This window comes from Sylvia atricapilla, chromosome 3, assembly GCF_009819655.1.
Source record: "Sylvia atricapilla isolate bSylAtr1 chromosome 3, bSylAtr1.pri, whole genome shotgun sequence".
In the NCBI taxonomy this organism is placed as follows: Eukaryota; Metazoa; Chordata; class Aves; order Passeriformes; family Sylviidae; genus Sylvia; species Sylvia atricapilla.
This window is the reverse complement of record NC_089142.1, coordinates 1,935,035-1,957,963: the sequence shown is the minus strand read 5'-3', so window position 1 is coordinate 1,957,963 and position 22,929 is coordinate 1,935,035. Positions and strand designations below refer to the sequence as shown.

The window sequence follows — 22,929 nt, the reverse complement described above, 5'->3', positions numbered from 1 at the left end:
TCACAGCTATGCCCAAAACAAGGTCCCATATCAAAGCTGCTGCTCAGTGAGGAAGAGAAATCCCAGATCAGCTCAGAGAGTTTCACCATTCCTGTGCTTCCAGGTGATCTGCTAGAAGAGCAAACAGAACCACAGGAATAGCTCAATATTCTCTAAAAATGAAGGGCAGCTCTGCCTTAAAACTTTAGTTTAAGTGTTGGAAAAGTTGGGAGCTTGTCAGCCAACACTTCCACTATTAGAGTGAGCTAATTGCTGGAATTAAGGTGACTGAGGAATCCAAGGAGGAATCCTTGACACAGGATTGGTGTCTTTGTTCAGCTTTGTAAGAATTTAGAATGAACATCACGCCCTCTGGACACGGTGACTTTTAAAGTGTATTCTTCCCTCTTTCTGTGATTCCAGCCTTTGAAGTGATGGGAGTGTCTATCTCAACTTGCAAATTTCTGTTCAAAGGGGTCGTGTTCTGTACAAAGGTGCATTTTTGGGGAAAGGAGAGCTCGGAAAACAGAGCAGAAAAATGCTTTTTCCAGTAGTTAGTGATGGAAGCAGAAGCTCAGTATCCCAGTTCAACAGTTCCATGACAATATTTCAGCTCTCCTACCTACAGAGCACTGCCCTCTGCCCAGAGCCAGAAATAATTTCCTCTTTTAAGCAGCCTGAGACAAAGGAACATCAAGAGATCACAGCTGAAAACTGCTGCTCTGTAATTCACATGAACACACTGTGAATTAGGAATCCAGGTCAGCACCACATGTACAGAAATCAACATTTATGGAAGAAATTACAAAATACACAAAATTATCAGTCAGGGTGTCCTTGAACTGCCCATTCTTGTTGATGCAAGAAACAGAGACACTAATTAAAGCAGCAAAGACAACACCAGAGCCACCAGTGACCCTTTTCTTGTCACCTAACTCAACACTGTCCCTTCCCCAAGCCACAGCGAGGCTTTTGCTGCCTCCAACAAATAACAAACATATTTTCTACCAACAACAAAACTTCAGCCCATGATTACAGTTCTCTGGGATAACAGGAAATTTCCCTGTGATGGAGCAAACTTCCAGAACTGGACAATGAATGAGACACCTCTTCCAGCAAATGAGGGAGCTCTGTTTATTCCTATCATTTCTGTGATTCAGAAACTGCTGAAACAGTAATGCTCATCTCCAAACATTTTACAACTAAGTTATAAACAATTCATCTGCCTGACATTTTTCATCATCCTGAAGCGTTTTCTTTAAGTTCAAACAGGAATTTCTGATCTTTTCATGTAAAATGTCTAAAAACTTCTGCAAGAAAAGCGATTCTCACTAAAAAACGTGAAATTCTTCTCACTGTAAATCAATCTTTGATTTTATGAAAAAGCATAAAAAATCTCAGTGAGTTGTCCTGGCCATTTTTGGGGGGATCACAAAGCCAAGTCAGCACCAGCTGGAAGGGGAACTACTGGAGCAGTTAAAACTCTTGTTTCTTCAGTTGACAGTAATTTTAGAACCTGCCTCTCTTTCCTTCTCCCGGCTGGATTATTCCTGATCCTCACTAATGATTTCACTTCTCCTTCCCCCACACATTCAACCTCCCTATAAATGTGGCCAGCCCTCAATTTGTGCTCCCCAAAGCTGAATCTTTTCCTCAGAACTGAATCCCAGGATGGTGTGGGGTAGAAGGCACCCTAAAGATAATTCACTTCCAACATCCTGCCATGGGCAGGGACACCTTCCACTGTCCCAGGTTGCTCCAACCCAATCCTGGACACTTCCAAGGATTCAGGGGCAGTCACAGCTTCTCTGGGCAGCCTGTGCCAGGGTCTCACCACCCTCCTAGGAGAAAATTTCTCCTCAAAATCCAACCTAAATCTACCCCCCTTCAGCTTAAAGCCATTCTTGAGGCCACACTGCTCCTCTGCATGACCAGATTGTGCTTTTAGTGTTTGAAGGTGTGCAAGCTCCTTTATCAGAGCTCATACTCTGAAAGGAAAAGGTCTCACAGCTCCAGGTAACCCAAAATACCCAACTCTAACTGCTGATTTTCCAAATTCCCTGTGCATAAACTCTGCCAAGGCATCTCACTTCATCCCTGTTTCATCAAGGTTTTGTGCCATGACACAAAGCACAACATTTAAAGCCTCCCACCATGTGGCACTTCAGGACATGGCTCAGTGGTGAACACGATGCTGGGTGATGATTGGAATTGATGATCTTAAAGGTCTTTTTCACCCCTAATGACTCCATGGTTATGTGATTCTATGATTCCTGGAAAGTAGATGAGAATAATTAAGTTTTCAAGATAGGGAAGCCATGAAAAAAAAAATTCAAGACCTCATCACTGACAATTTTGTTTGCTTATGTAGAAGTTGTGAAAACACTGTGATTTCTATTTTGGACTACAGTTCTTGCAGTAAATTAATTTTTCTGCCTCTAGTTCTGTTTCTTATCAGCCAGGTACACAGGGAGAGAATGCAGGATGTCTGAAATTCCCTTCGCAGCCACAAACCTGTTCACAGTCTGCAAAGTTTCTGAAAGCTACAGATGAAAAATATGAAGCAATATGAACTTAAAAGGAAAGAAAAAAAGAAAAGGAGCAGGCACAAGTAACTCCTGCAAAGGCACACTGCTTTCTAGACAAAGGGCAGCTGTCAGCTGAATACCTTCCATGAAGAAACCAAATGATCTCTTTTGTAGAAAATGACAGTGGAGGATTAAAATGAAAAGTGGCCAAATAATTTACATGAGATGAGAATCCATATGATGGTAAAGAATGTAGATATCCTTGAAGCCGTTTCATTTCAATAACACTGAAGCCTAGAAAAATTGCAGATTCAGAGAAACCCTCTTTCTTTCAGGGATAATGTGCTTAGGACAATGATGGAGAGGGAATCCATCTCAGCCCAGGGCTCTGTAATGGAAGGAGAAGCCTCCCCCCGATTCTTTACCAAGGTGCCCCTCTCTGAATTCCTGCAATAGCTGCCAATCTTTTTTTTTTTTTTTTTTTTTTTTTTTTCCCTTCTGTTCTCGAGGCTGAGATATCAGATGCATTAAGCAATGCCTCAGTAGTGCTCCTGATAATCCACAGTGAAAGTTTTGTTGCTTCCTATCAGCCTTGCAGCTGCCAGGGAAGTGTCTGAAACGACAACCACGGAGCCGCAGAAGGACAGGCAGGGCTGGTGTTTTTCCAGATAAGGAAAGAGATAAAGCCCCCCCAAAACTGATCAAAAGACCCCAAGTTGAGGAAATGATTAGCTTACAGCAGGACCTAATGGTTAACACTTCCAAGTGTGGCAGGGGTTCGAAGTGGAGAGGCTCAAATGTGTTGCAGGGTAACAATTCACGGTGCTGCTGCAGCTGAATCACTCCCAGGTGAGGTCACTCAGGTATGGGGACACAGATCACCCTCACTGGAGGAAGGATAATTGGCCTTGCAATTAATGGGAGGGAAGAATACACAGATGGATATTTAATGAAGAAGAGCAGAGGTGCTGCAAGCTCACTGTCTCACTTCACTTTGTGCTCCTGCATTCCTGGGTTCCCACTTCCATCCCTGTGGGAGCTTCATCTGTGAGTGAAATATCCTGGAACTCCTGATGGGGTTCCAACTCCTCTGCTGGAGACAGTCACAGAATGGTTTGGGCTAGAAAGACCTTGAAGGTCCTCTGTAATTCCCACTCCCTGCCAAGGGCAGGGACACCTTCTACTATCCCAGGCTGCTCCAAGCCCCGTCCAACCCTGCCTTGGACATTTCCAGGAATGCGAGATTCATCTTCCCCAAAACTCAGGCTGCAGTCCAGCTTAACGCAATTTAATCACAGAGCAAAGGGAACGATCCCATCCTCTCCCCTTCGGTCCTTTTCTGCAGGAATGTTTTGTGCCCAGCAGCCTCCCTGGTCCAGCTCCCCACGCGTGCCAAGAGCAGCGGTTTGTGCAGCCAAGGGAGGCGGGAGGACACGGCTGAAAAGGCAGCTGGGCCCAGCTCCTTCCACAGCAGCTCCCAAAGATCCTCTCCACGGGATGCTGGAAGCAAAGCCAGAGCCACGGGCTCGGCCACCAGCCCAGGGAGGGATGGAAAAGCAGAACTGCCCGGCTCCCTCCCCTGTGGATGAACAGAAGCTTGTGCTGTCCCCAGGGATGGAGCTCCCTGCCAAACCCTCTGGTGTCTCAAAATACACGAGGTGGAAGCTGCTCCTCTGGCTCTGATAAGATGCCTGTAATTTCAGCTCCCTATCTGGTTTCCCTCCCAAGAGTTCCTCTGCTTTCCACTGACAAGGGACAGAAAACACTCAAATGCAGTTACCTATTTATCTCTCATTAGTACATTTATCACTCCAGTATCACCCAGCAGCCAGAGGTCACTGTTCCAGTCTTTGTGGTTTTTAGCAGAACTATTATTCAGGCTGTCAAATCAATGGAAATATTTCTGAAGTTAGTCTGTCATCTGTGCCTGAGATCTTATCTCGGCGTGGCATGAGACAGACTGTCAGAGAAGTGACATTCAGAGCATAATCTCATCACAAAGTGTAATGACTGGTTTATTTCCCAGTAAATACTGGCCAAGAATATCACTAATGCCATTCTCATCGAGGTCAGCAGATGACACCACCAGTTTTATCTACTGATATTTCTGCTGATTCCCTCGTAACGACATGGGTGTCAACTAAACCCATGATATAAAGTCATTTTTATTTTTGACAGCAAAATTAAAGATATCCCCTCCACAAATAAACTCTGATGGAGCTGAAAACTTCTCCCAGGACTGCAAAACACAGCCAAGCAAGGATGGGAAGTGCAGCTCTGTGGATGAACTTCAGCTGAGGCATCAGCTCAACCAGATCTTCTAAGTAGCAAAACAAATCTAACAAAAAAAAAAATCAAAAAAAAAAATCCCTAACCCAGAAAAACCACTGTCAAACACGATGGCTGCAGCTCTCTCCTGTTTTTTCCCATGGCATCATCATTTAGCCAATGGATTGCACAGGTCCATGGATTTACAGGAATGGAGAAACCACTGCAGTTCTGTAGCTTGACCTCTTCTACAGCACTGACAAGGACTCTCCCAGCAATTCTGCAATCAAATCCAGATCTTCTGTCCAACCTGCAGAGATATCCAGTCCCAACATAAAAAATCGGGAGTTTATCCAATGCAGAATCTACCCCAACTTTAAATCGCCTTTGGAAACAAACTATAAAAATCCTGATTTTTAAAAAAATCTCTCTCATTCCCAACTTGAGCTTTCAGGCCCAGGGTATTGCCACACTCTGTCCAGGGACAGCACAGCTTTTAAGCCTCTCACTCTAAGAAATGTTTCATTCTTGGATTTCTTTTCATTACAAGTGGAAATCTGGAGGAGAGATCTCAGCAGCACTAGAACCCTTAGAGCACCAGACAGAGAGAAACTGAAATTATTTCACACCTCAGGATGTGTCTGCATACATAAATTCCAGAGCTATGCCAGTGCACATTAAAAACCCTCACACAACAGAGCTGACTCTCAATTCTGGTTTCACAAGTCACTGTCTAAACTCTGAGACAGTTCTTTCACTGATGTTTCTTAGCAGGAATCTCCTCTGCCACGTAGATTAAAATGCCAAAAATACACCTTGCACGGGAGTGGGTAAAGCTGGATGACCTTCAAAGCTAATAGAACAATGAGGTTTTCGTTCCTTCAACATCACTTTCTCAGAATTTTGACAGCGGTCTCCAGGACCACAATCCTATCAAGCTATTAATATTATCCTAAAATTTGTTTAGAAACAGAATTAATTGATAATAGCACTGAAAAGCCTCGTACTTGCAAGAGATAATCTGCGCCTCCTAATCTCTAGCACCCTACCGTCGAGATAATTAACAATTAAAAAAAGAATAGTTAAGACATCCGAGGTGGCGATTTACTCTTCCTCGTAATTGGATTTGGTGATAAGAGCATTTTTGAAATCACACAACAGGCCTCTTCTGAATGGCAAGATTTGGAATTTGCAGCAGTCTGAAACACACAGGTACCTTCTGCTTAAGGCACCTCGAAGACACTGTCAGCTGAAATTTTGGATATCCTTAAAACTTATCCCTAAATTTCCTGGCACCACCAAACTCTCAAAGTCAACAGAGTTCACTGAATTGCTCATAAAATAAAAGTGGACTTTTTTTTTTGAAGCCAGCAAGTAACCAACACACCAAGACAAGATAAAGTGAGAATTGTCCCGTGATATTTCAACGAGCAGTTGGTGTGAGCAAACAGCATCTTCAAAGCTCTTCCTAACAAAGCATCTAAGCATGAATAATAGGATCCCTTGTTCTCTTTTATTTACTTGAAATATTTAAATTGAGACCTCCGTGCTGCAGGGATATTTATGTGCATTAAATCCGCTGGACTCCGTCAGTGATAAACAAAACCTTTCTGCAAACAGCTGTGAAACAAACGTCTCATCTTCATTTTTTAACGCGGTACAGGACAAGAGTTATTTCAGTTGTATTTTGGATTAGCTGGCCCTCAAAAGCAAAGCCAAAGCAGGGTCAGCCCATGGGTGAAACATCTCCAAGGAGGGATGAGGCTCTTCAGGAATCAGCCCTGGCCCACCCACTGGGAAAAGCTTTTGTGCTGCTGGTGACCCTCAATTCCACCCAGACAAACTCTAATCAACGCCGAGGGTATTACAGTCACCCCTCACAAGGCAACAAAGGATTCCAAGGCTTTATATGGCAACACAAATAAATAACAAAACTCGGTTTTTACATTACTCAACGCGGGACAAGTCTTTATTTGCTCTCTGCAGCAAAATATTCCACTCAGCAGAGCCAGAGCTCAGTTTTCAGCTCATATGGTTGGATATTCCTAAGTACAGCCTATCCCTGCCTCAAAACTGTGCTTTAGGGGGAAGCTCAGCCCTTTATGAGAGTAAAAAATGTCAGTGTGAACACCAAGGTCCCTCAGGTTGTCCTCACTTTCGCTCTTCTGGATGGGAATCTTGGAGCCTCCCTTTGTCCCAAGCCTCCAGGAAAGAAAAAATACCAGTCATGAAATTTGGGATTAATCTTAGTATAAACTGACAGCTCCCAACATCAGCAGCAGCACTTTCCCTCAAAAATCCACAAGGTTTTTGTTTTCAGTTTCCAGTCTTGGAGCAGACTTGGTTCAGCTCAGCAGAGCCCCCAGTTGCAGCTGCATTTTCAGAAAATAAAATTTGATTCAGCTAAATGAACGAATCCTACAGGATTCCACAGACAAGGCCAATTCCTGCAGCACCTAAAGTTATCCAGCACCTGAAATCAAGATGAAATCTGACTTTGGGCTCAATACATGTATTTTTGCTAACACCCAGTAGCTCCAAGATCTGGGCCAAAATTGTTATCCCATGAAGTGTTGTACAGCCAGGCAGCGGAAAATGTTATTTAATTTTTTAATATCAATCTATCCTGTACCTCGCAACCTAAATACAACACAATAGATGGACAGAAGCAAAGAAAAATGAGAAATAATGAATTAATCCAGTAATACCAGTAGATTAAACTACTACAGTGCCAAGACCAACTTCAGGAGGCTCTCTGTAGAAAACACAGCAAAGGAGGAGATTTACGGGAAGTTTTAAGCCATCAGGAAATTTTGAGATCTTTAAAGAATATTTCTCAAAGCTGGCAGCAGCAGCATATTTTTCTTTATTTGCTAAAGATTGTTCAGTGACCATTCACCATCCATAGGGAGAGGAAATAGCTGAATTTATTATCCAGCTTTTTTACAATTTTTTTTTTTTACTTACATGATTATGAATAGTTATCTTGGAAATAATAAGCTCCAAAAACTCAAAAGATTATTTCATTTACCAACACCCATCACGTTTTTTATTCCAAGAGTATTTTTTATACTCGGATCCTCCTTTAAAAGTATTCTGAAATTGTCATTTTTTATCTTATTCTTTAATATTATTACAAAAATTTACAGGTAGAAGAACAGCAAAGTTAAAAGACACAGAGCCAAGAAACCAGATTAAATCAATCCACAGCCCTTTACTCCAAGATCTGTGCTCTCTACCCTGAGCCATGGTTTTTCCATGTGCTTCCTCTTAAATGTCATTGTCACCCTTGCTCAGATCAGCAGAGTTTCCTGAGGACAATCCTTTTGGGAGGCATAACTTAAACAGTGCTGGTAGTAAAGCTGCAAAAACAACTGTGGAATTGTTGACCAGAAAAACTAATTATCCTCAGCATTTTTGGACTTCAGTGAAGTATTTGATAAAGTGACAAATGGGAAATTATTCATGATTTTGGAAAAGACAAAGATGAGTATAATTATGAGATAGGGGAGAAAGGAAACATTTAACTAAGAAGGGGCTGAGAAATTAAACTAATGGCATGGAAGACAACAATCAGGGATACTCCTCAAGTGTCATCTTCGGAGCATCTTAAAAACAAAATCAATTAATGATCCTGACAGAAAGTCTGCACATGGTGATGAATCCGCTGAGACTGAAGTCAGAAGCCACATCAATACAAGCGAATTGAAGCACCATAAAAAGTAATAGAGACTCCTAAGGGCAAGAACTAAACAGAAATTTAATGGTGCAGCATCCAAGGTCACCCACTCTGGGAACAACAACTTCGCAGGCACAAAAAGATCATCAGCAGCTGGGAAGATCAGGTTTTGTGAAGTCACTGTGACCAAAAGATACAATGCAACAAAAGCACCAAAAAGGCCACAGCTGAGCATGTTGCTGTTCCCAATCCAGAGAGAAAAGCATTATAAAAGGCATTTATTTTAAGCTGTTGACAGAGCTCCTCACAGACAGAGAAGTATTCAAAACAAATTAAAACTTACGTGTGTTCCAAAGGAAAATCAAACAAGTAAGAAAGCTGTGCTATCCTGGATCACCAAAAATAAAAAAAAAACCTTAAAAAAAAGGATTAAAAAACAATCTAGGATGTGGTAGTGACTTTTGTGGCTAAAGCCCATATGGTTCTCTGGTAGAACATTCTTTCAGGCTGTTTAAAGTGCTCCACAGTCTGACCAAGAGCCCATAAATACATGATGCAACAACTTGAGAGTTTGACTTCGGAATTTTCCTCCCTCACTTCTCCCCGTAATGACTCTGTTTATTACTTGTGTAAAGACCTCACATCTGTTACTGGATGGCAGAGAGTTTCCTCTGGCTGAGGTAGGGCTGGACTCTGTTCAGCTGCAGTGAGAGTCAGCAGGAAACTGCACAGTTCTGGAAAGGTGGAATGGGAAAATCCAACCGTGCTCTGGGCTGGACGGAGCTGCTGGATCCTCCTTGGTGACAGGAGCAGCAAAGCAGAGGTGACAAGGTGGCAGCCTGGTCCTGAAGTCCTTCTGAGAGCTTCTGAGGTCATTCAGGAAGTTAATTCTGTAATTCACTTCAGTGGGTTACATCACACACGAGTTGGGTAAATCTTGTGGGAAGGGTAACTCCTCTCTCAGCTTGGAGCTGTTCTGGACAGCCCAGACATGATGAACAGCCACATAAAATACAGCCTGAACGTGCCAGGGGCCACTTCACACAGTCTGTGTGACAAGTTTGTCATGGACTTCCCTGCCTCCTGAATCCACGTTAAAACAGCAGAGAAAATAACAGATTAGCTGATTAACACAAGCTTTTTGTTCCTAATTCCTTCTGTGTCCTTTAAACAGGACAGTCACAGGAAGCACCACGAAGGACTGAGGCAACTCAAGAAAGCTCAAAGTGAGAGAAATCACAGCACCAGACTTGTATTTTCACACTGTCCTTACAGCTGGCAGCATCTAGAGGTCTCAACGTGATTGTAAAGAGCAAGAGGTTCTGTGTATGAACTCAGCACAAGCCCTTACCTCACGTAAGTTGTGCCCTAAAACAACTGGAACTAACAGTTACATTAAACAAAGTTCTGCAAGGCCAATTATTTATACTGGATACAAATAAAGCTGGAAATAATAAGCTCCAAAGACTCAAAAGATTGTATCATTTACTAACACCCATCATGTTTCATATTTCGAGAGTACTTTTTATACCCAGATCATCAACTCCTCTAAAAGTATTCTGAAATAGTCTTTTTTCATCTTACTCTTTAATATGATTACAAAAATAATTTTTGAAATTGAAATAGTGAAATAACTTTCCAATTTTTTTTTGAAATTCACAGCAATTAACACTCCTACAACTGAACTTCATTTGTTATCTCGGCATTAAGCAAAGCACTGAACATGGAAAAGAACAAATCCCAACTCCTCATGTACATGACCAGGTCTAAATCAGTAGTACCTCTTCAGGAAAGACTATTCCAAGAAGAGATACTCTCAATCAATACACAAAAGTGATCAGCAAAAAAAACCCCAGATGTTAGGCTGGAGGTCAGAGAACAACAGAGAACAACAGGACTTGGATTCAGCTGCTCCTGTAAGCCAGAACATTCACCCTGGAAATATGGAAATCCCTCTGCTTGGGTCCCCACTCACCTGCCCCAGGTCACTAAAAATTGAATGTAAGAATAGAAAAGGTCCAGAGAAGAGTGACAATTAATATTATTAGAGGCAAGGGAAGCTTTGGTGTCTGAGAAGAGATAAGACAGTGACTGTTAAGTTCAGAGAGGAGATAAAACGAGCAGCACATTGATAGCAGCACGTACAGAGAATGATCCTGGATAAATGCAATGTTCTGCCTTATTCTTTCTCATGATACTCATGCCAGAGGGACCTCTGACTTTTTAAACACATTTTAGCATATAAAATGAAACTAGGTGCAATTAGGTCTCCGGAAGTACCCTGAAGACCTTAGCAGTACTTAGAAGGAATTACATATTTATGTGAATAATAAGAACGCCCAGAGCTGCAATAGCAGGATCAAAAATACAGGACAGGAGACAAGAGCTTTTGTCCACAGCCACAAGGCTGCTGGCCAGGTGTGAACCAGGCACAGGATGGAGAGGACAGGTAGAAAGAATGATGAACACCACAACCATCATCACCTGGGATGAGATCCTGCTTGTCACCTCCACGAGCAGGGGGACAGAACACCGAGGATCTCAGCTGGTGCTGGAGGAATGGAGAATTCCCATTCCTAAAACGTGGGTTTGCTGCATGAGCCAGCGTTGTTACAGATCAGACTGACAAACTTGCTTTTTCTAAATGTTGATCTCAGTTATTCTGACCTTGGCAGATACAAGAATTTAATCTGAAGTCTGCTGCAAGGAGCTGCCCCTCCCGCAGATGATCCTTTTATTATTTTTAAAAAGAGACAGAGAGAGAATACAAGGATACAAAAAAACACCTGAGCTCTCTAGGAAGCAAAATAACTCATTAGATGCTGGATCCTTGAAGAAACCGGAGTCTGGCGAGGCTTTGGACAGACATCCTTGCATTCTATTTTACTGCCTGCAATCTGCCAAACAACTGGGATTTGCTTACAGCTGATTAGAATAGGAAGCTTGTATATTATGCATGTCTGAGAGGGAACAGAGCTTGATCTAATGCAAAATAAGGCAGATCCTGTGTGCCAAGCAGAAAATGGCTGCTCTTGCATTTTATGAAGACACAGAGCAATGACCCTGAGCCAAACCACTTGAACCTTCATGCAGGCAGATGATTCTTGCCTGTGTCTGAGTGGTAAAGTGAACTTTGCTGGGTGCCTTTGCAAAGTGCCTTCGCTCAGATCTCGAAGCATTTCAGGAGCACAAACAGCGAGGATCCTAAAAAAAACCCCACTCCCTGCGTCTCAAAGGACTTAATGAAGTTGAATCTCCCCGTGGAAGTTGCTGACTAACAAACACCTTATGACAGGATTGAAAGAGCTGGGAAAAATATAAAGAAATCACCTGATGTTTCTCTCTGCATTAAGATCAAGTATCTCAGAACCATCCTGACAGATTTCAGCTAATTTGCTCCTGAGAAATGATCTGTAGCTCCTGTAGATAACCCGCTTAATATTGTGCCATTCCTGAAGTCAGGAAGTTTTTCCTAATGCCAATATTCATGGGTAACCCAAGAATTAGAAGCTTTTGGCACTTTTCCCTTGGCTTGACTCATCTCCCAAGCTGGTAAGTGGGTGTTTCACAGCTGAGAACAACGAGTCACCACAAGGTTCAAGGACACCTGAGGGTCACAGGGACAGCAGAGATAATTCCCAGCCCTCCTCACCTCCCAGCAAACCCAGGAAAGATGAGCAGCATTCCCGAGCCAACCCGTGGCCATCCTTATATTGATGAGAAGCTGCTGTTCTGTTTCTAACAATGCAGCAGCCTAATGGAAGGGGCCGAAGGACATTACTTCCTGCTCTGCTGTCAGCTTGGAAAGGGAGAAACGCAATGAATCCCAAACTTAAATCTCCTCCAAAGCCTTGCACAGGAAACTTAGATCCCCTATGGGGCCGGTATTAAGGTTCTGCTGGAAGACATAACTAAGAGTAATGGGATGAAATTAACTAAGAAAATTTCCTAACTGAATTTCAGGAGCTAATAGAGCTCTCGTGGTCCCCAGGGAAGCCGTGGAAGCCCCGGCGAACGGGAGAGCTGCAGTAAAAGCGCTTTCACAGTCGGAAGGGTTTCTAATAAGGCACTGTCAGGGCTCATCTCACTCGGGGCCAGGACCATGCCCAGGGCACTGCCTCGGGCTCAGGGTGGGATGAGTCTCTTCCAGGAGGGGGAATGAGGCTGAGCCTCCCAGCACCACGACGGGAATCCAGCAGTGACTGCTCTCGGCATGGAAACGACCTTCCTCAGCTTGGGTCCACTTTGGAGGGGAAAGAAAACCACAGCTGGTTAAATCAGACAGAGCTGGGCAGTGATGCCACAGTAATCACGGAATTATGGAATGGTTTGATTTGCAGGGAAGCTTAAATCTCATCTTGTTACAATTCTGACACCTTCACGGTATCAGGGTGCTCCAAGCCCTGTCCAGCCTGCCCTTGGACACTTCCAGGGATCCAGGGGCAGCCACAGCTTCTCTGGGAAACCTGTGCCAGAGCCTCAGCACCCTCACAGGGAACAATTCCTTCCCAATATCCTATTTATCCCTGTCCTGTCCCTCCATCCCTTATCCCAAGTCCTTCTCCAGCTCTCCTGGAGCCCCTTCAGGCTCCAAGCTTTCCCCAGATTCTCCAGGCTGGAAACCCTACCTCTCTCAGAGGAAAGGTGCTCCATATCCCTCTACTCCTCATGGACCTAATGCTTTCCTGAACCTTGGAAAAATCAAAGGCCCCCTCGTCCACGATGCTGCTACAACCGTGCCTGTAAAGGAACCAGGAACTCATCCAACTCAAACCAAAGAAAATCAGAACAAAACCAAGCAGACCAAACAACTCCATGGAATCACCATCTTTTTGTTGAACTTCCCCTTCCTGGTGCTCCCAGCCGTGCATTCCTGTCCTTTGGCCCGGCACAGCAAGCCAAAACAATTCAGGAAAACGCAGGGGGAAATAAAAAGGATTTATTTTTCCTGAAGCAGGCTGAATTGGCTGCTATTTCCATCAGGCAAGAAACATCTCTGGCACAGTGCAGGGTGGCAGGAGCAGGGAAACTGAGGAGGAGGAATTGAGAAGGGTGGTGAGGCAGGGTAACACCTCAGGATGAGCTGGTGACAAACTGTTAATTCAGCTCAGCTACAGCACGAAACTGTACCCCTCTATCTTGGGAAATCTGAACCCATTTCTCTCCTGAATAAAGTCAAGTGAAACACCTGACTCTGTTTTGCCACCTATGAAATGGGCATGATGGGGATCTATAGCATTTCAGTCTTATTTAATCTAAACACACCTTTACGAAAGGAGCTTCAGAAGCACAGACAAGTGTTAAAATAAAAACCCAGAGCCATGAAATCAAACCAAATAATCCTCAACCAGAAAGCAAAGTGCCTGCTCCCAAGACAAACCAAAACACGTTCAACTGATGAATTATTCATTTCTGTTTAGGGCAGAATTTACAGTTATTTTAATTTAATCTTTAGATAAAGCATATACTTAAAAAACAACACTCAACTCCCCCCCTCAGTCTTTAACAGCGCTCGTGAAAAATGCCTTAAAATGGGTATAAAATCACTGATTCTGCTGCCAATCTTAGGGGTTTTTTTGCCTTAAAAAGAAGATAAACCCCTACTCCAACATATGATTAGAGGAGAAGCATAAATCACTGGGAGAAAAAAAAAATAATAATAAAAAAAAATAGACTGACAAGACAACACAGCTTCATTAAAAAAAGAGAAAGCCCTAAGGGAATTTTCAATTTCATACTTCTAACGAGAGGGGTTGAAAAGAAGAAGCAAAGCAGAGAAAAGAAGAAATAAAACCCAAAACACAACATTATCTGTGGGACAAGACGTAACAAAAAAAAAAAAAAGAACACGAAAGTGAACCAGAAAGAGGCTTTCAAGTTTAACCTCGGGTTTGCACAGAAAAGGACTCTTGCAGTCTTAGCTCTGCTCCCAAAGGAGGGCAAAGCCACACAACAACACCGACACACTCAAAACTCAGCATATTCCACGAGCAGGAGGCTCCAGAAGAGAACAGGTCAAGGTTGGCATCAGTAGCACTGCAGTTGTCTGAACCACACCTAGTCTGCAGTTAAATATAGAACTTTACTTTCTGGAACCACTGCTCCTCTTAACCTTCAGAGCATAAATATTCAGGGAGATATCTACAGAAAAATAAAACGGGAAAGGGATGAAGAGACCCGAATCTATTGTCCAAAAAATTCTAAGACCAGGGATTAATAAACTACCCTGGGAGGATTCCAAAAAAGCAGTAAAGGCCGGAGAATTGAATTACAGAAACCACAAGCAGCATCCTGGAAATCCAGTATAAACCAATTAGTTCCTTTAATACACATACCCTGTACTCAGACCCTTAGGTGCATCAGACATTTCAGGATATGGCCCTAACTCCAATCTTCATTCTATCAGGTTGGCACCAATACAATAATTAATTGAACTGGATTTTTTTTTTTTTTTAAAGCTTTGAAAAAAAAAAAACCCAGAAACTATCCCTTCAACTCTCACCTTTCTCACTCAGTTCATGGATCAAATCCTGACTGGTGCTGTGCATTTTCAGTGGGAGAGGCTGCTCCTAATAAACAAATCCCTCAAAATTTTGCAGATTCTTCCCCTGAAGTGCTCTCAGCTGGTTTGACACACGGACTTTTAGCAACTCCAACTTCTATAAACTGAATCCAAAACAAGCAAAAGCAGGGGGCACAATTCAGTGATGGAGCAGGTCAACACCCTCATCCTCAGCCAAGAAATATTTAGACAGCATCACAGCAGCATTTTACAGGGAAGGAGGAGTTTTGCAAAGATTCCACTTAGGTCTGGATTCCACCCTCTTATCTCCAGGCATTGAACTAAGCCATCAAAGTTAGTTCTATTTGCAGGAGGCAGCCAGAGAGGAAGATGCAGAGCCCTCCTCTGAGTGCATTAGTGGGATGGAATTGTCTCCTGGATCTCTCTTTCTCCTTCCTGGACAGGTATCAGCCCAAATGAATGAGCACTTTCCTGAGGTTCTCAGAGCAGCAGCTCCAAACCAGGTGCATAAATCCTTGTGTGCACCATCAGAGCCAGAAGCTGCAGGACACACACAGACACAGTGCACTGAAAGTTGCATTTCATAAGGGAAAACAGTCCATTAAACTGAGATGCCTCCACTCAAGAGTCAAAACTTAATCCTGCAGAGGAAAATGCAAATTACCAGACAAATGGCACCAGCCCACAGGCAATGCCAAACACCATTTCAGTGGCCAAATGCTTATTCCTGACCCCGGGGCACCAAGGAACCTGATCTGCTCGGGCCAGAGGGGTCTGGTTACCTTCATCCTGAGGCTGTTATGAGTCATATCATGGCCAAGCCTGGAAAACTCCAGTGACCTGTAAGTGAAATTAGTGACTTTTCTTCCAAGGGCTCCCAGAAGAGCATTTTTCTCCCGCTCTTTCAAAACTTGTCACATAAAACAGCTCATCCTTACAGCTCAACGAGGCCTTTTAAAGCACAACAGTTAAACAACCATATCCCCATTGCTTTATGGTGTAGCTTTATTGTCACACAACAACTTTTACTGTGTTCTTGCCTCGAGTAAAGCTCCTCAGCTTTGCTTCCCAGTACCCCACACAAAGCTGTGAAACTCAGCACTCACAGTGACCCAGCCAAGAGCTTGGCAAATTAATACTAAAAGCCAGGATTAAGGTAATGTGGCAGCAGCAGAAAAACCCTGGCAGCAAAGACCTTACAGAGCACAAGACACAAGAGAACAAAACCAAGAACAACAAAGGAGAATAATTTAATGAAAAATTAGGCCGGGTGATAATGTATCTGCATTCACAACTGGATCATTTCCAATGTCAAGACCAACTTCTTTCAATACCCAACCCCCAAATCTCCCACCTTTCTAAGAGATGTACTAAAACACCACAATTTTAATGTCCAGAGTGTCCCAGCAGAGACTGGCTTGAGGAGAGAGGTGGATGGATAAGGAAAGGGTGGTTTGCTCAGCTCTCTCTATCAGCATTTTCCCCAGCAAAGGAGTCTGAGGCACAATCGGGGTTCAAACAGCAAATAACAGCAGTTACTGCACTTTGGGCCAGACAGAAACCAGGAAGAAAACCAGCCATGCCCAAAGAGCTCTAATTCTACCCCCAATAAGCATTTCACACCCAGAGGGTTGATCAGGGGATGGTGCTGCCCTGAAGGCACAAAGAGCTGTGGTGGTTCTGTCCTTCTGCACACACAATCAGGACAGACAGACAAGCACTTCAAAGTGCTAAAAGATCCTGTCCTGCCCCTTGTTCTGCCTCTCTGGAGGGGGGACACTAGAAAAACAAACTATCAGATCACAGGACTTTGCATTAATTGGGTCTAACAAAGCAGAACAGATTTCAAACGTTTACATTATTTCCTTTGGGGGAACATCCAGGCAAAGCCAAAAATATCAATGCCAGATAAAACATCAGTGCCAGGCCAGAACAGGGAAACAAACATTTAAGTTACTGGTTCCAGTCCTGCAAAGACACACAAGTGTGTCCAGCCTGTGTTCCTGAGGGAGCTCAGGATTTCAGTCTTAGCTCAGGCAAAAGATGCTCTCCTGCTCCTAATCAGCTCCCAAGACCCCCATTCAAGCAAGAGGAAAGGGAAGCATTAAAGAAATGGTAAAAACACATCCCACAAATCTGCTGGCTGAGGTCTCACTGGGGTTGCAGACTGGGGAGGAGTGTAACACACACAGTCATCCAGTCCTTCCATGGAAAGGAGGTTCCTCATGGGAAAGAGGGGGAAAACCTCCTCCCAGCCATTTAACCCTGCAGAGAAACAAGAATTCATCCCTAAACTACATCCAGGTTCCCCAGCCCTTTTTTACTGTACAACATTATCCACCAAAGAGACATTCCTGTAAGCAGAGGGCAAGGCAAAGCACACCCAGGCTCAGAGAGGAGAGCTGGGAGCTCTAATGGTCACCTGCCACTCTGCATATGGATTTGAAAGATCCACTCCTTTCTGTGCTGCTCCCAGCTCCTGTAAAAGGGTTCTAAGAGCCTTTTTGGACCAGGAACCTACTGCTTGTTAGGCAAAGTTCTGCATCCCCAACAATTACAGCGCTGCAGAAATGCTGGTATCCACTTTAAAACACCACGAGGCATCAGGAGGACAAGTCAGGAAAGTGCAAAGGAGAAATGCAGAATGGAAAGAGCTTGCAAGACCCTCCCAAGAGAGCCTGGATCAGGCTAAGTGGAAAAGTTTCTGCAAAAGCTAAAAGAGCTGAACATCAACGTGCTCAGACCGAGCTCAGGACACGATGTACAAAAATAAAGAGATCCTGTCCAGAGCAGCGTTACCATTTTTTAAACAACACAAGAGGCAAAACAGCTCCTCCTACTCCACCATCACAAATCAAACTCTCACAGGCTTACAGGAGGCTAAGACATATCCATGAAAACAACACTGGTGCTCACCAGAGCAGGGAAAAAGACCCTTGTGTGGGCTTTTTTAGAACTCCCATCTCCAAACCCCCTGAGAGAGCCAGCACATACCTCTCCATAACAGCCAGGCACTCCTTTCTCCACGTGAACCGACTGCCTCGCCGTAGTCTGAAGGTCCCAGAGGTAGCTGTGACTGGGGGAGGCGTCTGTCTCCATTCTGGCTCTTCTATTGGGATGGGAGCGGGTCTCATGCTTAGTGTAGCCCCTAAGGACAATAAACACTTGTGTTTCCCAGAGGGTTAAAAGTCAGGCCCATCCTCTCACTCCTGCTCGGGGGGGAAAGGAAAAAAAAGAAAAAAAAAAAAAAAAGGAAAAAGAAAAAAAAAAAGACAAGACAGGTGATGAACCATTCAAAATGAAAGAAATTAGAAAGGATTATCAAAGACACCTTCAAGATCCACAAAACCAGCTAGAGTTCCCATTTCCCAACCTCCAAGGCAGAAGGGGATGACCACGGAGATCCAAGGAGCTGATGTGGGCACTTATAGGAAAATCTGTCCTGTCTTCATCAAGAGGAAAAGGAGCACACACAGAAAGGGTGAGCTGTGCCCTAGCTGGGATTCATTCAGGTTGTGCTGCCACCTCAGCTGTCACAAAATAGGAAATAGCAACTTCTATTTAATTATACAACAGTCTCAGGAAGCAAAACGGAAATTTATACTAAAGGTATTTCAATGTGTCCAAAGAGCTGAGAAAGTACCTGAAGCAGCTCCACCAACAGAAAACACACTCTGTGGCCTGGGCAAACGTGGGCTCACGAGTGCCAGGGTGCCTGAAAAAGTCACTGAAAGCAGATTAACATCACGACCTTCCTCTCCTGCTCCCCTTCTTTGGATATATTTCTCCTTTCCACGAGTCTGAGCTGGAAAGCATCAGGCACGAGACAGGATTTGGCAAGATGCCTTCAGGAAAGGCCCCTTTGAAACTTACCCCTGATCCTTTCCACAACAGCCTCTCAGTTAATAAATCAAGATAAATAAATCAAGATACTCCGGGAGATAGATCTTTCATACATCTCTTAGTGAGGGATGGGAACCTGGGATAGGACACGAGGACACAAACCAGGGTATGTTCTGAAGGACAGCTTTGTGCTCAGTGACTTCCCCTGCAGGGAAGAGAGAGCTGTTCCAGTGTGCAAGGAAAAAAAAAAATAAAAAAAAAAGGCTGTATGAAAAGATAGATCACCACCTATATCCCACAAGCATCCTGAGTTCCAGTGGAATTCCTGCACTGAGGCAGGCTGGACAGATCCAGAAGGAGCAGAAGCCTTGCTCACAGTGTTGGGCACACTCATCAGGGCTGTGACAGCCAACCCCCTTGGGGGCTCAGGCTCACTCAGAATGGCTGGGATTTAATCATCAAAACACAGAGTGTTAGTGCAACAACACTGCTCCTCTAATACAGAGGAGTGAAAGGGTCAAGGGAACCTAAAAGTTTAACCAATAAACAAATTCTTACAGCTAAAAAGCAAGAAATGAGCTGTTTAGGCATGTGCTCCTTCCCAGAAATGCACACGGAGTCGTTCCCTTCCTGCCAGGGGCTTGCATCTGTGGCAGGTAGTGGAGCCCAAAATAATTTCCAAATGTTCCCCAGGAGGAGTCAGTAGGAAGTGAAGCCCACAATCTCTGCCTCGCACACACAAGGCACGGTGCCTCTCCCTAATTCCCAGCTAACGAGCCTACACAGATTACTTGGTTCCATTGGAACATGAAATATTTCCTATAGTGCCAATTTACTGGGAGGCCATTTCAAGGAGAGCTCCTTATCTAGTCTTTCTGCTACTTGCACAGTTTAGGGGGCTGGGTGGCTATCAGGTTGCCAGGCTTTAAATACACTTCAAAAACTTTAAAAAAAAAAAATTAAAATTTTAAAAAGAGACAGGGAAGAACAGGAAAAGAAGCTAGCTTTCCCTGCACTGTGTTAGCAATGTACTTTCCCCACCTGAAGATTTGATTTCACAGGCAGAGTACAGGAGTATCAGTGATGCCTCACATCAAGGCAAAGAGATGCAGAGTCCTTCCATTAAATTTGCCTGAGATTTTTCAGACAAAGGTTGGGGGGAAGAAAAAAAAAAACCTGCATCGAAAGCATAAATTTTCTGCTGCTGCTACAGGTACGTTCATGTACTGAATATAATACACTTTTTTGGTTTTAGTAGCCTTCCTAGATCAATTTAGCCATTTCTCTTTTCTATGGGGTAACATCAATATCAGCAGCAGATAAGAGAGGAATATGCTGAGAATTACAAGCAAGTGCCCCCACAAAGCAAGAGAGGAGGATATGAATGCATAAAGAGGCCCAAAACGGGCTTGGATGAACGTGTGGAAAAAAAGGTGACATGGGAAGATCCGAGTCCCTTCCAGAGCCTAAAGGGGCTCCAGGAGAGCTGGAGAGGGGCTTGGGACCAGGGATGGAGGGATAGGGCACAGGGAATGGCTTCCCACTGCCAGAGGGCAGGGATAGATGGGATATTGGGAATAAATTCTTCCCTGTGAGGGTGGGGATACCCTGGCACAGGTTGCTGAGAGAAGCCGTGGCTGCCTCGTCCTTCCAAGTGTCCAAGGGCAGGTTGGACAAGGCTTGCAGCAACCTGGGATAATGGAAGGTGTCCCTGCTCATGGCAGGGGAGTGGAATGAGACTGACTTTGAACCCAAATTTATCATTTATGATATGCACATTTGATAAGAAACTTATGGAGCTTATCCTCACCCCCGTCTCTTCCATGCGCTCTCGTTTATTCTGCTGTTCCAACACTCCACCACAATATTCTCGCCACCCAGCTCCACTCCCTTATAACTTAGCAAGTTACATCCTAGTCACCAGTTCAGATTCTTTTTTTAAACCCCTCAAACGGCTTTTAAGGAGAAGTGAAACTTCTCTCCTGAGCAGACAGAGCGGAGAAAACGCAGCGCAAGGTTCTCAGTGTGTGCATCAAACAGCAAGACACCTCTGAGGGGTGCAGAGGTGAAGCGCCTGGGAAGAGCTCCTTTCACACACAGAAATGAAAGGAGACAGCTCTCACTCCCTGCCAGTGCTCAGCACCTTTTCCTACAGCACCGGGTTTTCTCTGTGAGTTTTTCTGTGTGACTGAGGGGGAGAGGAGGCAGGAGAGGTGCTCTCCAACTGGAATGCCGCTCTCTCCACGTTCAGAATTCCTCCTGGCCAAGGCCTGCACATCCCAGAGCCCACCCTGAAGGAAGGGAGCTGCTCTTGGAGCATCACATGCACTCAGTGCTGCCCATCCCAGGGCTCAGGCAGCCCCTGCCATGGAACGGTCACAGAAAGCCTCAGGCGTCTCCCAGCTCCAAGAAACCATTTCCTGGCAGGTTTTCATTTGCAGCAAGTACCTACTGTACATTATCCTGATAAGAACAGATGCCTCGCTGTATTTTTAGCCAGGCCGAGCCCAGATCACACAATAAACACCTCTTGGTCAGAGCGAGGCACGCTGGATTGAAATCAGCAGCAGCACAAGGTTCCCTACAGAGCCCAGGGTGGGGAGGAAAAGGAGCAGAGCAGGGACTGTTTGCTCTGCAGCTCTGTGGAACAGCACATCACCAACCATCCCTTTTCCCAGTGCAAACCTCGTGGGACAGCCAGCCCCTGATTTGGGGTTGGCTCTTCTTTCACAGCTAAACAAGAGCAGCGATGGAAAGAACAAGAGAGATGCTATGTCCTGATAATAACTCCCTTTCATTTTCCCTTTTGTTCAAGGAGGAAGAGCCCATGGTTCTCTCCAAGGTGACCACAGCTGCCTTCTTATTAGAGAAGAGTGGCAGAAATAAATACCCAGCCTAAATGGAAGCAGTCTATATCCATCTGTAACACATCATTTCAAGGTGCCAGCTTCAGTTTGCACGAGACAGAGGAAAGGGACAAGCTTGAAGTTACTCCATTACAAACTTCCCACACTGCCCAGCACCCAGTGCCAGGGAAACTAGTCAGGCTAACAACTACCAATCTTAAAAAAATTTAAAATATATATTTATTTATTTAAAAACTATGGGCTCTGAATAGTGAGAACATTGCAGGACACTACCAGCTTCTGAAGTATATAAAATTTATCTATTGCCAAAATGCTCTCAGTCCTCCACAAAACACAGGACACAATAGTGGTGCCTGTATGAAAAAAAGCTCCATCTAAATGAAAAGCATCCCTATTAATTGGAGTAAAGACCTTTTAAACATCAGTGTTTAGCATTGACTTCCTCCCTCCAACAAAAAAAAACAAACAAAAAAAAAAAAAACCTGCCTTTCACCCTAACTGGCAACTCCTTCCAGAGAAATTTACAATCAGTAGCACACTGGAATTCACAGCATTGCCATTAACTCTGACATCACTCCTAGCAAGAAAACATTGATTAAGACATTTTTTTTGAGCAAGATTATTGCATACAGTGGGACAAGTGGGTGTTTTTCTCCTGTTCCATGAGACTTCAAGTCTCCTTTGCAACATTCCAGTCTGGTGCTGTCTGAACACCCACCAGCAAGGACAGGAGAAATGCAGAAACTGCCCATGCAAACCAGCAATTAAACCCAGGCAAATAACAAACAGCACATTCAAGAGCTCAAAGCCAGCTGGAAAAGAATGGAAAGGATGGAATTGCTGAGCCTCTTCCATACAAGACCAGCATCTGAACAGCAGCAACACCCTAAAACTGCCCTAAGGCTCCCCAGCACCAAGTCCTTTAGTTGGCAGATGCAGCACTGCTTGTGGATGATTTAAAGCATCACACAGCACATTAAAAAAAAATCTTTTTATATATTTTTAAGTTGTAATTTGCTTATATAAGCACAGGTCGTGCTGTGAGGGGCTGAAGGCAAGACAGGGAAAGGTCTCACCTGTATCCAGGAGATGGGAAAGGGAGATAAAAGGTGAATTCTACAAGGTGCACAGAAAAACTGGCAGAGCCAAGGGAAAATCTGCCAGAGATCTCCAGTCCTTTCCATACAAACTATTCCCCCTTCACAGTTTAGAAATTCATTACATCTGCTGTCTAGTCCTTCA

General features: G+C 44.1%; 1 protein-coding gene across 11 annotated transcripts in view; it reads right to left on the bottom strand.

The window, feature by feature from the left end:
- HMBOX1 (homeobox containing 1) overlaps window positions 1-22,929 on the bottom strand; it is a 110,854-nt gene that overhangs the window by 13,495 nt on the left and 74,430 nt on the right. For all 11 annotated transcript variants that reach the window (XM_066314605.1, XM_066314609.1, XM_066314608.1 and 8 more), the window contains exon 6: window positions 17,972-18,125. In XM_066314605.1, coding sequence (XP_066170702.1) covers window positions 17,972-18,125 — 154 coding nt within the window. The remainder of the gene's footprint in view (window positions 1-17,971; window positions 18,126-22,929) is intronic.